The 13,977-nt window shown below is 37.1% G+C and overlaps 1 protein-coding gene across 14 annotated transcripts in view; it reads right to left on the minus strand.

Annotated features, from left to right (window-relative positions):
* Positions 1–13,977, minus strand: part of ERBIN (erbb2 interacting protein) — a 132,583-nt gene that overhangs the window by 68,320 nt on the left and 50,286 nt on the right. For all 14 annotated transcript variants that reach the window (XM_025270455.3, XM_044932498.2, XM_044932499.2 and 11 more), the window contains 2 exons: positions 6,507–6,704; positions 2,891–3,008 (listed from right to left, as the gene is read on the minus strand). In XM_025270455.3, the coding sequence (XP_025126240.3) occupies positions 2,891–3,008; positions 6,507–6,695 (307 nt within the window). In that variant the 5' untranslated portion in view covers positions 6,696–6,704. The remainder of the gene's footprint in view (positions 1–2,890; positions 3,009–6,506; positions 6,705–13,977) is intronic.

Raw genomic sequence — 13,977 nt, forward strand, 5'->3', positions numbered from 1 at the left:
CAGAATACAATTCAATTTTTCTCTTTCTAAACAAATGTTTTAATCACTAAGCCATATTACTTGCCAGTGAGAAACACTGGAAGAAATATTAGAATATCAGAAACTAAGAAAATATGAAAGTAGAGAATCCTAAAACAAGTGCTTTTAAATAAATACAGCTTGCTTAAACACTAATAAAGCATGCCACAATGTTTCCTGCCTCCTTCCAAGCAGGGGTCATATAGATAGTAAACATGAAAAAAATACCTGTTATATTAAGATAGAGTATCATTAGATTGAACTGATAAAAACACCTAAAAGGATAAGAATACTAGAACTTGGATACAAGATTAAAGAATCTTATGCAACATTTAACATGATGAGATGTTGTAACAGAGAAAATATTTAGGGGTATGCTGCTGCTGCTAAGTCGCTTCAGTCGTGTCCGACTCTGTGCGACCCCATAGATGGCAGCCCACTAGGCTCCCCTGTCCCTGGGATTCTCCAGGCAAGAACACTGGAGTATATGTAGGGGTAATTCAATTTTCTCATTCAGAATAAAAGATGAAACTCATCCATCTCTAACATAATGGCCATCTTAATACTAAATATAATTAATTCCAAAATTTGATAAACACTGCTTTCATTTAGTGTGCTATCCTTTAAGCAAGCTGTTAACTTAAATGTACAACTAATGAAACTCAAAATTCTCATAATCAACCACATCATGCTGTAATATGTGTAATATATTCCTGTTTTCAATAATGTAGACTTGGAGTTCTCTGATGGCCTAATGGTTAGGATTCTGGGCTTTCACTGCTGTGGCCTGGGTTCAGTCTGTAGTCAGAAAACTGATATCCCACAAGCCATGAGGCACAGCCAAAAAGTAATAATAATGTAGACTCGTATAAGCATATACTTGAGGGTTACACAAGTTAATTAAAATACTCTCAAGTCTATAAAAGTAAAATGGGTTAATTACATCAGTCGTAATGATGACTATTAGATTGGAATTAGAAATACTAGAATTTTTGTCAGTCAAGGAATGGTTCTGACATAATCATAGTTTCCTGTCTCTCTTCACTTACTTTGTTCATCATCAATGAAATGCAGTTGCATTTAGACATCAGTTTAAGACTAAGAAGAGAAGAAAACAAATAAAAGGCAAGGGACTGATTCTGCCATTTAAAAAATAGATGAGATCACGTAGAAAGAGTAGAAAAGAATAGACAAAATCAGCTTAATTTTTAATGAAATAAATTGTAAGATTTTACTGATAACAATAACTAATGCCATTGTCTTTCAGAGAAGAATATTTAAGTGCTTATCCTAAATCTTTTGGTCACATAGAAATTCAAACTCTTCAAAAAACACTCACAAGCTGACAGAATTGTACAAAGCAGGTTTTCAATAATCCACAAAGAACTGCTGAAGCTAGAATGAAAAAAAGAGAAACACTACAGTCCAATGGGTTGTCATAACTCAAACACGTTCTTCTTTGCATGAAAGTCTAAGATACTGATTGAATGATGTTGTAGGGCATAACTGCACAGATCTCAAGTTTAGAGAAGTCTGGAATTACTGCATTTTCAGGAGGAGAATCACGCATGTACATTATTGAGCCAAGGAATAGTTTCATACTATGAAGACTAATAACATTGGTTACTAGCCTTTGTGTATGTGATTTTATCAGTAACACCAAAAAGTAGAAGAGATAACCCTTCAGAGTGGAAGGTTACACTTAATGACTTCTAATGTCACAATTCCAAATTTCTACAATGCTACTTAACTGTCAGTGTATGTACAGCTACAATGGTAATGGATCAAGTTCATTTTCTTTGGAATTTACGCAATACTTGCCACTCTATTAAGCATGAGGAATGGAAACAAATTTCAAACTGCCCTTGAAGAAGCTGAGGAAATTAATTAACCTAAAATAAAATCATGAGAAGAAAACTCTTAACAACTAAAAATCAGCTGATCTGAACTCTACAAAAACAACGTCACAAAAAGATGGACAAACTGGTTTTAAAAGATCAAAGAGACACAACTGAAAGCTATATGTGATCTTTAACTTGGTGTAGGTTGGGCAAATAGCTAAAAAGGGCATTACTAGGCAACAGGGGAAAATATGGTGTCAAATTTCTTGAGTGATAATGATATTGTGGTTATGTATAAGGATTTCCTTGGTCTTGGGAAATGCTTATTCTAATATAATTCCAATATATTGTAATATGCTCACTCTAAAATTTTTAAGTGTTACTTCTCTCTCACTTCAAGGTAAGGAATTAACAATTTGGAACATCTCTTCCACACTTTAATGTTCAAACTAAGCACACAAAACCAAGACAATGTACCCCAAGAGAACAGTGACTATGTCCTTTTACTTTTCATTATTAATTTGTAATCCAAGCTCCTAATAAAGTATTTGGCACAGAGTGGTCTCTCAGTAAGTATTTGCTGATGTTCAATTCATTAATGTAGCACAACTTTTTTTTCAACTTTAACATTACACTGTAAATATTTTACGTCAGTATCATTAGGAGCTACATTACAGTCCATGCTTACAGATGATTCAAAATGTGTTATTAACAATCGACATTACAGCTACTTGTTACTAGTTTCTCATCATCACAAACATGGCAGTAAATATATATATGAAAAAAGATTTAAGGACACAGATGTGCATGCACATATCCACAGCATTTCAATTAAAGCTATTTTAAAATGTTTATACTTAGTCTTCACTTTGCTTTAAATTCTCATAGATTTATACATATATATAAAAAACCTAATATAACAGACTGCAATCTGACTTTTAAAATTCTTTTTTATCTGGTAAAATACAAAAGAAATTTTATTTATTTAACATGTTCCCCAAACACAAAAATTTAGAAAGAAAGAATCGTACCATTCTTGCTGACATCCAGTTCCCTGAGATTGATGAGATTTGCAATAGATGCTGGTAATGCTGTTAAATCATTATCTGGCAAACTCAGTTTGTGTAGAGACTGACAGTTAAAAAGTTGCTGTTGAAACAAGGTAGAGAAGGATGTTGATTATTCCTTCAGTTTCCTTAAGTATTTCATTTATTAACCGTTAGAAAGACAAGTATTATTAACATCATTAAAAGTGAATGAATTATACCTACACACATACCAGAGAAGACCTCTTATTATTTTATGCTATTATAGATTTGAATACAATTGGACTACTAAGAATGATTTATATCCTCACACTTCTACCCTGGGCAAAATGCACTTAACAAAATCTAGCATATGGTGTATTTTCTGTTAGGGTCATAAGAAATAAGTGGCTGCTAAATATAGGAAACTAAAAGGGCTTCCCCAATGGCTCAGACGGTAAAGAATCTGCTTGCAATTCAGGAGACCCAGGTTCAATCCCTGGGTCAGGAAGATTCCCTGGAGAAGGGAATGGCTACCCATTCCAGTATTCTTGACTGGAGAGCTGCATGGACAGAGGAGCCTGGTGGGCTATGGTCCACAGGATAGCAAAGAGTCGGACACAACTGAGCAACTAACCCTTTCACTTTCACTTTGGATCTTATGTTTCAAGTATCCTTATTCCAAAATGTAAGTTTATAAGCTGAATTTATATAAATTCAAATATGTAAAATTGGTTTTAAATGAATTAAAATATAGAACTCTGATTTGAGAGAAAAATAAAATAAGGGAGCAAACATACTGTTATGCTAAAATCACAATAATGAAAAAGGGACTTAAATATATTTAACCAAAGGCAGTAAGTACCGGAGAAGGTAATGGCAACCCACTCCAGTACCCTTGCCTGCAAAATCCCATGGACGGAGAAGCCTGGTAGGCTACAGTCCATGGGGTCTCGAAGAGTCGTTTGCGACTGAGCGACTTCACTTTCACTTTTCACTTTCATGCACTGGAGAAGGAAATGGCAACCCACTCCAGTGTTCTTGCCTGGAGAATCCCAGGGATGGGAGCCTGGTGGGCCACCATCTATGGGGTCGCACAGAGTCGGACACGACTGATGTGACTTAGCAGCAGCAGCAGCAGCAGCAAGTACATGGGCTACTTCTAAGCTTCATATATAAAAAAAAATTAAAAAAAAAAACTTTGCAGAGTACAGAGGATTTTTAGGTACTAAAAATACTATGTTTGATTGCATAATGATGAATACATGTCATTATATGCATTGTGCTATCCACAGACTGCACTACACCAAGAGCAAACCATAATGTCAACTATGGACTTTGGGTGGTTACGATTTTTCAACACAGATTCATCAGTTCTAACTACTGTGGTGGTTTAACCACTCTGGTATCAAAGGGGGGATGCTGATAATGGTGGAAGCCATGCATGTGTGGGGACAGGTTACATATTTGATAAATCTATGTGCATGTGTCAGTCACCTAGTTATGTCTAACTCTTTGTGACCCCACGGACTGTAGCTGGCCAGGCTCCTCTGTCCATGGAATTCTTCAGGCAAGAATACTAGTGGGTTGCCATTCCCTTCTCCAGAAGATATTCCTGACGACCCAAGGATTGAACCCGGGTCTCCTGCACTGCACACGGATTCATTACCATCTGACCCATTATGTGGACTTGGGAAATCTCTATACTTGCCTCTTAGTTTTGCTGTGAATCTAGAATTGCTCTAAAAAGTAAAATCTTTAGGAAAAAACAGAACTGTCTGCAGGATGGCACTGAATAAATCCTAATTAAGGAGAGCATTCTTCCAAAAATGGAAAATTGCTAGGCATGATAAGTGATTCAGTTATTTGCACTATCATAGCATCCCTCTCTCTTTTCAACACAGTTCCCAAAATGAGACCTCACTGGTGGTGATCAGAAAATGGGACTAATTTTGGTCTTCCATTTTCTCTAGGAGACCTAGCTAAGGAAGATAAATTCCCTGCTGAAAAATAACACACAAGGAAACAGTCAATTACAAAGCACCCTATCACAACCTAGGGAAGAAATTCATGATCACGCAACCCACAACTTCTAATATTTTATCCATAGCTATATAAAGATTTCATTATAAGACAATCTCAGATGGTGCTGGCTTTCAGAATGATTTTACTACTATACTAGCCACCCAAACAGCAACTCTTTCAAAACAATGCTGCCATCCGGGATGTATATAAATACACACATAAATCTAAAACAAATATTTTATGTTACAATAGATACAAGCGACACTCTCTATTTTTTACTCTATGATAGTTAGGGTTACCAAATAAAATACAGGATGCCTGGTCAAACTTGAAGTTCAGATAAACAATAATTTTTTTAGTGAGAGAAGTGTCCTATACACTGCATGAAACACACTTATACTAAAAAATTACTATTTATTTGAAATTTGTAATTTAATTGGATGTCTTATATTTTTTGTCTTCTAAATCCACCAGTCCAAATAAGAGTTTATTTTTTGGAAATGCCCCATATATTAAATTGATTTTTATGAGCCACTAATGAGTCTACACCCACAGCTTAAAAAACACTGTTGTTTGGGTGGTAAAACTATTGCAACTTTCTCTGCAAAAATAAGAAACTGAGTAGGGGATGAAGTCAGGTTAGAATTTAAAGGAAAAAAAGAAGTAACAACTAAAATATTTTAGCAGGCAAGTTGTTAATGGGAGAGGATGTTTCATGGCAACAAACCAACTTTCTCCTGCTAGTTGTTCCTACATTTCAGAAATACTAGGTCCTCCAAAGCCTTTCCAAACAAAACTGAAATGGGGAAAACAGAATAGTACCTCTGCAAAGCTGTTAAAAAAACAAAATTCTGATGTGATAACTAAAAGGACAATTTATCCTCAATTACTAGATCAAAAACTCATGAAAACTAGAAAAACATTAATTTCAATTCTTTGTCTAGGTAAATCTGTTGGCTGCAGAAACTGTAGTGTCTTATTATCTACCTTGGGCTTCCCTGGTAGCTCAGCTGGTAAAGAATCTGCCTGCAATGCAGGGAACTCCAGTTCGATTCCTGGGTCGGGAAGATCCCCTGGAGAAGGGAACTGCTACCCACTCCAGTATTCTTGGGCTTCCCTGGTGGCTCATTTGGTAAAGAATCTGCCTGCAATGCAGGAGACCTGGGTTTGATCCCTGGGTTGGAATGATCCCCTGGAGAAGGGAACTGCTACCCACTCCAGTATTCTGGCCTTGAGAATTTCATGGATTGTATAGTCCATGAGGTCCCAAAGAGTTGGACATGCCTGAGTGACTTTCACTTCACTTTACTATCTACCTTAGTGGCTCTAACAAGCCTGGAATTAAATATAAAATTTTAAATTATTTGCATAAATAAGCCATTAACTTGAAAAGATAACGCAATTAACTTGAAGAGATAAAGGTTAAAAATTCAATTTAAAAAACCTGAATTGTGTTACATATCCTAAAGATGAAATTAAACCAAAACAAGGGCAATAATATATACATATGTATCAGCATTATGGCAACACTGGGAATATCATATTTCTAGGCATAAAAATAACCAAAGGCAATTCTTCAAAGACCAGATTAGCATACCTTTGGAAGCTCTTCAATCTGATTAGCATCTAAGTAGAGCTCCTCCAAAGTTTTCTCAAAAGTAAAAATCTCTTTGGGAACCTGTTCCAAACTGCAATGAGAATAATCAAGAGTAGTGACAGTCTCCTCTTCTCCTCGAAGACAACGACATGGTACCAACCGCACAAATAAACTTCGTTTTGTAGTCATTTTTAGACACTGAAATATGCAAACAAAAATAAGTTTAGTCCAAGCATTATAACAATTTTTCAAAACTATTCCAGTTCAATTCTCAGAGTTTATACCCTCACAGATAAATATTCCCTTCTGTAAACACACTCAACAGAATGCATTTACACTGCTTTCCTATCAAATTTTTTATATTTGTTGCTGTTGTTCAGTCACTAAGTCCTATCTGACTCTTTGTGATCCCATGGACTATAGGATGCCAGGCTATCCTGTCCTTCACCATCTCCTGGAGTTTACTCAGATACATTCATGTCCATTGAGTCAGTGATGCTATCCGCACATCTCAACCTCTGCCGCCCCCTTCTCCTTTTGCCCAGCAACAGAGTCTTTCCCAGTGAGCTGGCTCTTTGCATCAAGTGACCAAAGTATTGAAGCTTCAGCTTCAGCCATCAGTCCTTCCAATGAATATTCAGGGCTGATTTCCTGAAGGATTGACTGGTTTGATCTTGCAGTCCAGGAGACTCTCAAGAGTATTCTCCAACATCACACTTCAAAAGCATCAATTCTTCAGTGCTCAGTTTTCTTTATGGTCCAATTCTCACATGACCACTGGAAAAACCATAGCTTTGACTACCTGCGCCTTTATTGGCAAAGTGATGTCTCTGCTTTTTAATATGCTGTCTAGGTTGGTCACAGCTTTCCTTCCAAGGAGCAAGCGTCTTTTTCATGGCTACAGTCACTGTCCACAGTGAATCTGGAACTCAAGGAAAAAAATGTCTGTCACTGCTTCCACATTTCCCCCTTCTATTTGTCATGAAGTGATGGACCGGATACCATCTTAGCTTTTTTAATGCTGAAGTTTTAAGCCAGCTTTTTCACTCTCTTCTCTCACATTCATCAAGAGGGTCTTTAGTTTCTCTTCACTCTCTGCCATTACGATGGTATTATTTGCATATCTGAGGTTGTTGATATTTCTCCTGGCAATCTAGCTTGATATTCTAGCTTGATATTCATCCAGCCCAGCATTTTGCATAATGTACTCTACAGAGAAGTTAAATAAGCAGGGTAACAATATACAGTCTTGTCTCACTACTTTGCCAATTTTGAACCAGTCTGTTGTTCCATGTCCGGTTCTAGCTATTGCTTCTTGATCTGCATACAGGTTTCTCAGGAGGCAGGTAAGGTAGTCTGGTATTTTCATCTCTTTAAGAATTTTCCACAGTTTGTTGTGATTCACAATCAAAGGCTTTAGCGTAGTCAATAAAGCAGAAATAGATGTTTTTCTGGAATTTCCTTGCTTTCTCTATGATCCAATGAATGTTGACAATTTGATCTCTGGTTCCTCTGCCTTTTCTAAATCCAGCTTGTACATCTGGAAGCTCTTAGTTCACGTACTGCCGCTGAGGCCTAGCTTGAAGGACTTAGAGCATAATCTTCCTAGCATGTGAAATGAGCACAATTACACTGTAATTTGAATGTTGTTTGGGATTGGAATGAAAACACATTTTCCAGTCTGGTGGCCACTGCTGAGTTTTCCAAACTTGCTGACATATTGAGTGCAGCACTTTAACATCATCATCTTTTAGGACTTGAAATAACTCAGCTGGAATTCCATCACCTCCATTATCTTTATTCGTAGTAATGCTTTTTAAGGCCCATTTCACTTCACACTCAAATTTATAGTGAATTTAAAAATAAACTCAAGCACTTTTGTACTTCCCAAAATGATCCTAAAAGTAACCATTTGTTGTTGTTGTTTGTTCAGTCGTGCAGTTGTGTCCGAATCTTTTCAATCCCGTGGACTGCAGTACACCAGGCCTCCCTGTCCATCACCACCTCCTGGAGCTTACTCAAACTCATGTCCATTGAGTTGGTGATGCCATCCAACCATCTCATCCTCTGTCGTTTTCTCCTCCATCAATCTTTCCCAGCATCAGGATCTTTTCTAATGAGTTGGCTCTTCACATCATGTGGCCAAAGTATTGAAGCTCCAGTTTCACCACCAGTCCCTCTAATGAATATTCAGGGTTGATTTCCTTTAGGATTGACTGGTTTGATCTCTGTGCTGTCCAAAGGACTCTCAAGAGTCTTCTCCAACACCACAGTTCAAAGTAACCATTTATATGCTTCTAAAAGAACCATTTCAGAATGACACCTCCCTTATGGCAGAAAGCCAAGAAGAACTGAGGAGCCTCTTGATGAAAGTGAAAGAGGAGAGTAAAAAAGCTGGCTTAAAACTCAACATTCAGAAAACTAAGATCATGGCATCCGATCCCATCATTTCATGACAAACAGATGGGGAAACAATGGAAACAGTGAGAGACTTTATTTTCTTGGGCTCCAAAATCACTGAAGATGGTGACTGCAGCCATGAAATTAAAAGACGCTTGCTCCTTGGAAGAAAAGTTATGACAAACCTAGACAGCATATTAAAAAGCAGAGACATTACTGTGCTGACAAAGGTCCGTCTAGTCAAAGCTATGGTTTTTCCAGTAGTCATGTATGGATGTGGGAGTTGGACCATAAAGAAAGCTGAGCACCGAAGAATTGATGCTTTTGAACTGTGGTGTTGGAGAAGACTCTTGAGAGTCCCTTGGACAGCAAAGAGATCCAACCAGTCCATCCTAAAGGGAATCAACCCTGAATATTCATTGGCAGGATTGATGCTGAAGATGAAACTCCAATACTTTGGCCACCTTTCAAAGAACTGACTCATTGGAAAAGTCGCTGTTGCTGGGAAAGATTGAAGGCAGGAGGAGAAGGGGATGACAGAGGATGATGGTTGGATGGTATCACTGACTTGATGGACATGAGTTTAAGCAAGCTCCAGGAGTTGGCAATGGACAGGGAAGCCTAGAGTGCTGCTGTCCATGGGATCGCAAAGAGTCGGACAGGACGGAGCTACTGAACTGAACTGAAAAGAACTATGCTTTATAAGTCTGCTCATCAACAAGAAAAACCCTAATATAACAAAGAAATTTATTTAACTTCTGATTAAGAGCTGCTTACATCCATTTATGATAAAAACTCTCCAGAAAGCAGGAATAGAAGGAACATACCTCAACATAATAAAAGCTATATATGACAAACCCACAGCAAACATTATCCTCAATGGTGAAAAATTGAAAGCATTTCCTCTAAAGTCAGGAACAAGACAAGGGTGCCTACTTTCACCATTACTATTCAACATAGTTTTGGAAGTTTTGGCCACAGCAATCAGAGCAGAAAAAGAAATAAAAGGAATCCAAATTGGAAAAGAAGAAGTAAAGCTCTCACTATTTGCAGATGGCATGATCCTCTACATAGAAAACCGTAAAGACTCCACCAGAAAATTACTAGAACTAATCAATGACTATAGTAAAGTCGCAGGATATAAAATCAACACACAGAAATTCCTTGCATTCCTATACACTAATAATGAGAAAACAGAAAGAGAAATTAAGGAAACAATTCCATTCACCATTGCAACGGAAAGAATAAAATACTTAGGAATATATCTACCTAAAGAAACTAAAGACCTATATATAGAAAACTATAAAACACTGGTGAAAGAAATCAAAGAGGACACTAACAGATGGAGAAATATACCATGTTCATGGATTGGAAGAATCAATATAGTGAAAATGAGTATACTACCCCAAGCAATTTATAGATTCAATGCAATCCCTATCAAGCTACCAACAGTATTCTTCACAGAGCTAGAACAAATAATTTCACAATTTGTATGGAAATACAAAAAACCTCGAATAGCCAAAGCGATCTTGAGAAAGAAGAATGGAACTGGAGGAATCAACCTACCTGACTTCAGGCTCTACTACAAAGCCACAGTTATCAAGACAGTATGGTACCGGCACAAAGACAGAAATATAGATCAATGGAACAAAATAGAAAGCCCAGAGATAAATCCACACACATATGGACACCTTATCTTTGACAAAGGAGGCAAGAATATACAATGGATTAAAGACAATCTCTTTAACAAGTGGTGCTGGGAACTCTGGTCAACCACTTGTAAAAGAATGAAACTAGAACACTTTCTAACACCATACACAAAAATAAACTCAAAATGGATTAAAGACCTAAACATAAGACCAGAAACTATAAAACTCCTAGAGGAGAACATAGGCAAAACACTCTCTGACATACATCACAGCAGGATCCTCTATGACCCACCTCCCAGAATATTGGAAATAAAAGCAAAAATAAACAAATGGGACCTAATTAACCTTAAAAGCTTCTGCACATCAAAGGAAACTATCAGCAAGGTGAAAAGACAGCCTTCAGAATGGGAGAAGATAATAGCAAATGAAGCAACTGACAAACAACTAATCTCGAGAATATACAAGCAACTCCTACAGCTCAACTCCAGAAAAATAAACAACCCAATCAAAAAATGGGCCAAAGAACTAAATAGACATTTCTCCAAAGAAGACATACAGATGGCTAACAAACACATGAAAAGATGCTCAACATCACTCATTATCAGAGAAATGCAAATCAAAACCACTATGAGGTACCATTTCACACCAGTCAGAATGGCTGCAATCCAAAAGTCTACAAGTAATAAATGCTGGAGAGGGTGTGGAGAAAAGGGAACCCTCTTACACTGTTGGTGGGAATGTGAACTAGTACAGCCACTATGGAGAACAGTGTGGAGATTCCTTAAAAAACTGGAAATAGAACTGCCTTATGATCCAGCAATCCCACTGCTGGGCATACACACTGAGGAAACCAGAAGGGAAAGAGACGCGTGTACCCCAGTGTTCATCGCAGCACTGTTTATAATAGCCAGGACATGGAAGCAACCTAGATGTCCATCAGCAGATGAATGGGTAAGAAAGCTATGGTACATATACACAATGGAGTATTACTCAGCCATTAAAAAGAATACATTTGAATCAGTTCTAATGAGGTGGATGAAACTGGAGCCTATTATACAGAGTGAAGTAAGCCAGAAAGAAAAACACCAATACAGTATACTAATGCATATATATGGAATTTAGAAAGATGGTAACAATAACCCTGTGTACGAGACAGCAAAAGAGTCACTGATGTATAGATCAGTCTTATGGACTCTGAGAGAGAGGGAGAGGGTGGGAAGATTTGGGAGAATGGCATTGAAACATGTAAAATATCATGTATGAAACGAGTTGCCAGTCCAGGTTCGATGCACGATACTGGATGCTTGGGGCTGGTGCACTGGGACGACCCAGAGGGATGGTATGGGGAGGGAGGAGGGAGGAGGGTTCAGGATGGGGAACACATGTATACCTGTGGCAGATTCATTTTGATATTTGGCAAAACTAATACAATTATGTAAAGTTTAAAAATAAAATAAAATTTAAAAATTTTAAAAAAATAAAAAACAAACAAACAAAAAAAAGAACTTGATTATATGCAATTCTGAGCAGAAAAGTGGGAATGCAAAGGTATTTTCAGGTCTCCATAACCAGTCATTTAACTTTCCTATAACTCTCCCACATCAGAATTCCTATCTATGCAAAGTATATTTTGTTTCAATTAATGCTGTTCTTTTAATTTTTCTAAAGTGTACAGAGTTTATATTTTCTTAAGGTTACACACTAGAGAAGAAACTTGCTTCAATAAAGTGCTGCTGCTGCTGCTGCTAAGTTGCTTAAGTCGTGTCTGACTCTGTGCGACTCCAAAGACGGCGGCCCACCAGTGCAGACTTCATTTCAATCTAACTAGGGGAAAGATTCAATTCTGAATTAGTGAAAATTTTCAAGGCTAGTTTTATTAAGAACATATACATACATACAGAGGTTAATTCCAACTAGGAGGTTAACATTAATTTACTAAAAAAAAAAAAAAAACAGCTCGCCTCAATAAAATAAGAATGACTTCTAATTAATGTTATCAATTCTTTGCAAAATAATAATAAATTCTTGCCCTAGGCAGAAGACTCCATTAAAGTATTAGATTACTTCTACCCAGAGCCAAGACTAGGTTGAAGCCAATGAGGCAAATGCCTCAGACACAGTAAAACCCTTCAGTAATCAAACTACGTATTTTAATGCAACATTTTTGTAAAAAATCAAACTCTTGGAAAAATAATTCATTAATCCACTGTTAATTTAAAAGTAAAGACAGAATCAGTATGACTAATTTTTCTCTTTTGCCTCAGGCTCCAACATGAATCTGCAAGGCACTGATTCTAACTCTTCAAATTATATCATATTCTTAAAGTGTTTGACAGTAAGGGTAAGTATTTCCCTAGCAAGTAAAGAAAAAAAAATCTGACTATTCTTAATCACCATGTGCACCAGGCATTGTGCTAAATTCTTCATATAAACTATATGCTTATTCTCATTTCATCCTCATATATCTTAAGGCATGTACTATTATCATCCCCATTTTCCATAAAGAAACTGATTCTGTACTCATACTGCACTATACTATTTCTCAATATATTAGGATATACTCATCTCAGAATTCAAACATCAATATGTCTTTACTACATACTTCTCCTTTAGGGTTTATAGAGACAAACAACTGATGGGAGTTCAGGACAAAATACGGTACTCAGGGAATACTTAGTATTTTAACCTAAAGGAATTTGAGAAAATAGCAGAAGCAGGAAGGTCACTCTGATCTCTGTGCCTTTCCCCCCGAAACAGGTCATAAACATGTTTCTGTTAAAGGGGTCCTCTTTATACTAGAAGGTATCTCTAAAGACGAAGGGAGAGAAATTCTAATGAACAGGGCCTGCTAAATCTCCCCGTTTACTACATTTACTCTTTGACCTATTGTATTTCTACACAACAGTCCACTTCATCAAACATCACATAAAAATACTCGTTTAACTATTTCTTTGGGTCTTCCTTTCCTTACAAAGGCTCCCTGTGTCCTTTAAAACTTACATTAAACAAATGTATACATTTTTCTCCTGTTAATCTGTCTCTGTCAGTTAAATTTTCAGACCCAGCGAGGAACCCTAACAGGGGGAAGGGAAAATTTTTCCTCCCTTACACTAATAATGTCAAACATCAAATGTTTCTATCTAAAATTTCTGTGTCATGGGGATGTAATGTACAGCATGGTGACTACAGCTAATAATACTGTACTGCATATCCGCAAGTTGCTAAGACAGTAGATTGAAAGCTCTCATCACACACACACACACACACACACACACACACACAAATTGCTTCTATGTATGGTGATAGATGGTTGCTAGACATATTGTAAGGATTATTTTCCAACATATGCTAAGTCGCTTCAGTCGTGGCTGACTCTGTGTGACCCCGGCAGCCCACCAGGCTCCGCCGTCCATGGGATTTTC

This window comes from Bubalus bubalis, chromosome 19, assembly GCF_019923935.1.
Source record: "Bubalus bubalis isolate 160015118507 breed Murrah chromosome 19, NDDB_SH_1, whole genome shotgun sequence".
NCBI lineage: Eukaryota > Metazoa > Chordata > Mammalia > Artiodactyla > Bovidae > Bubalus > Bubalus bubalis.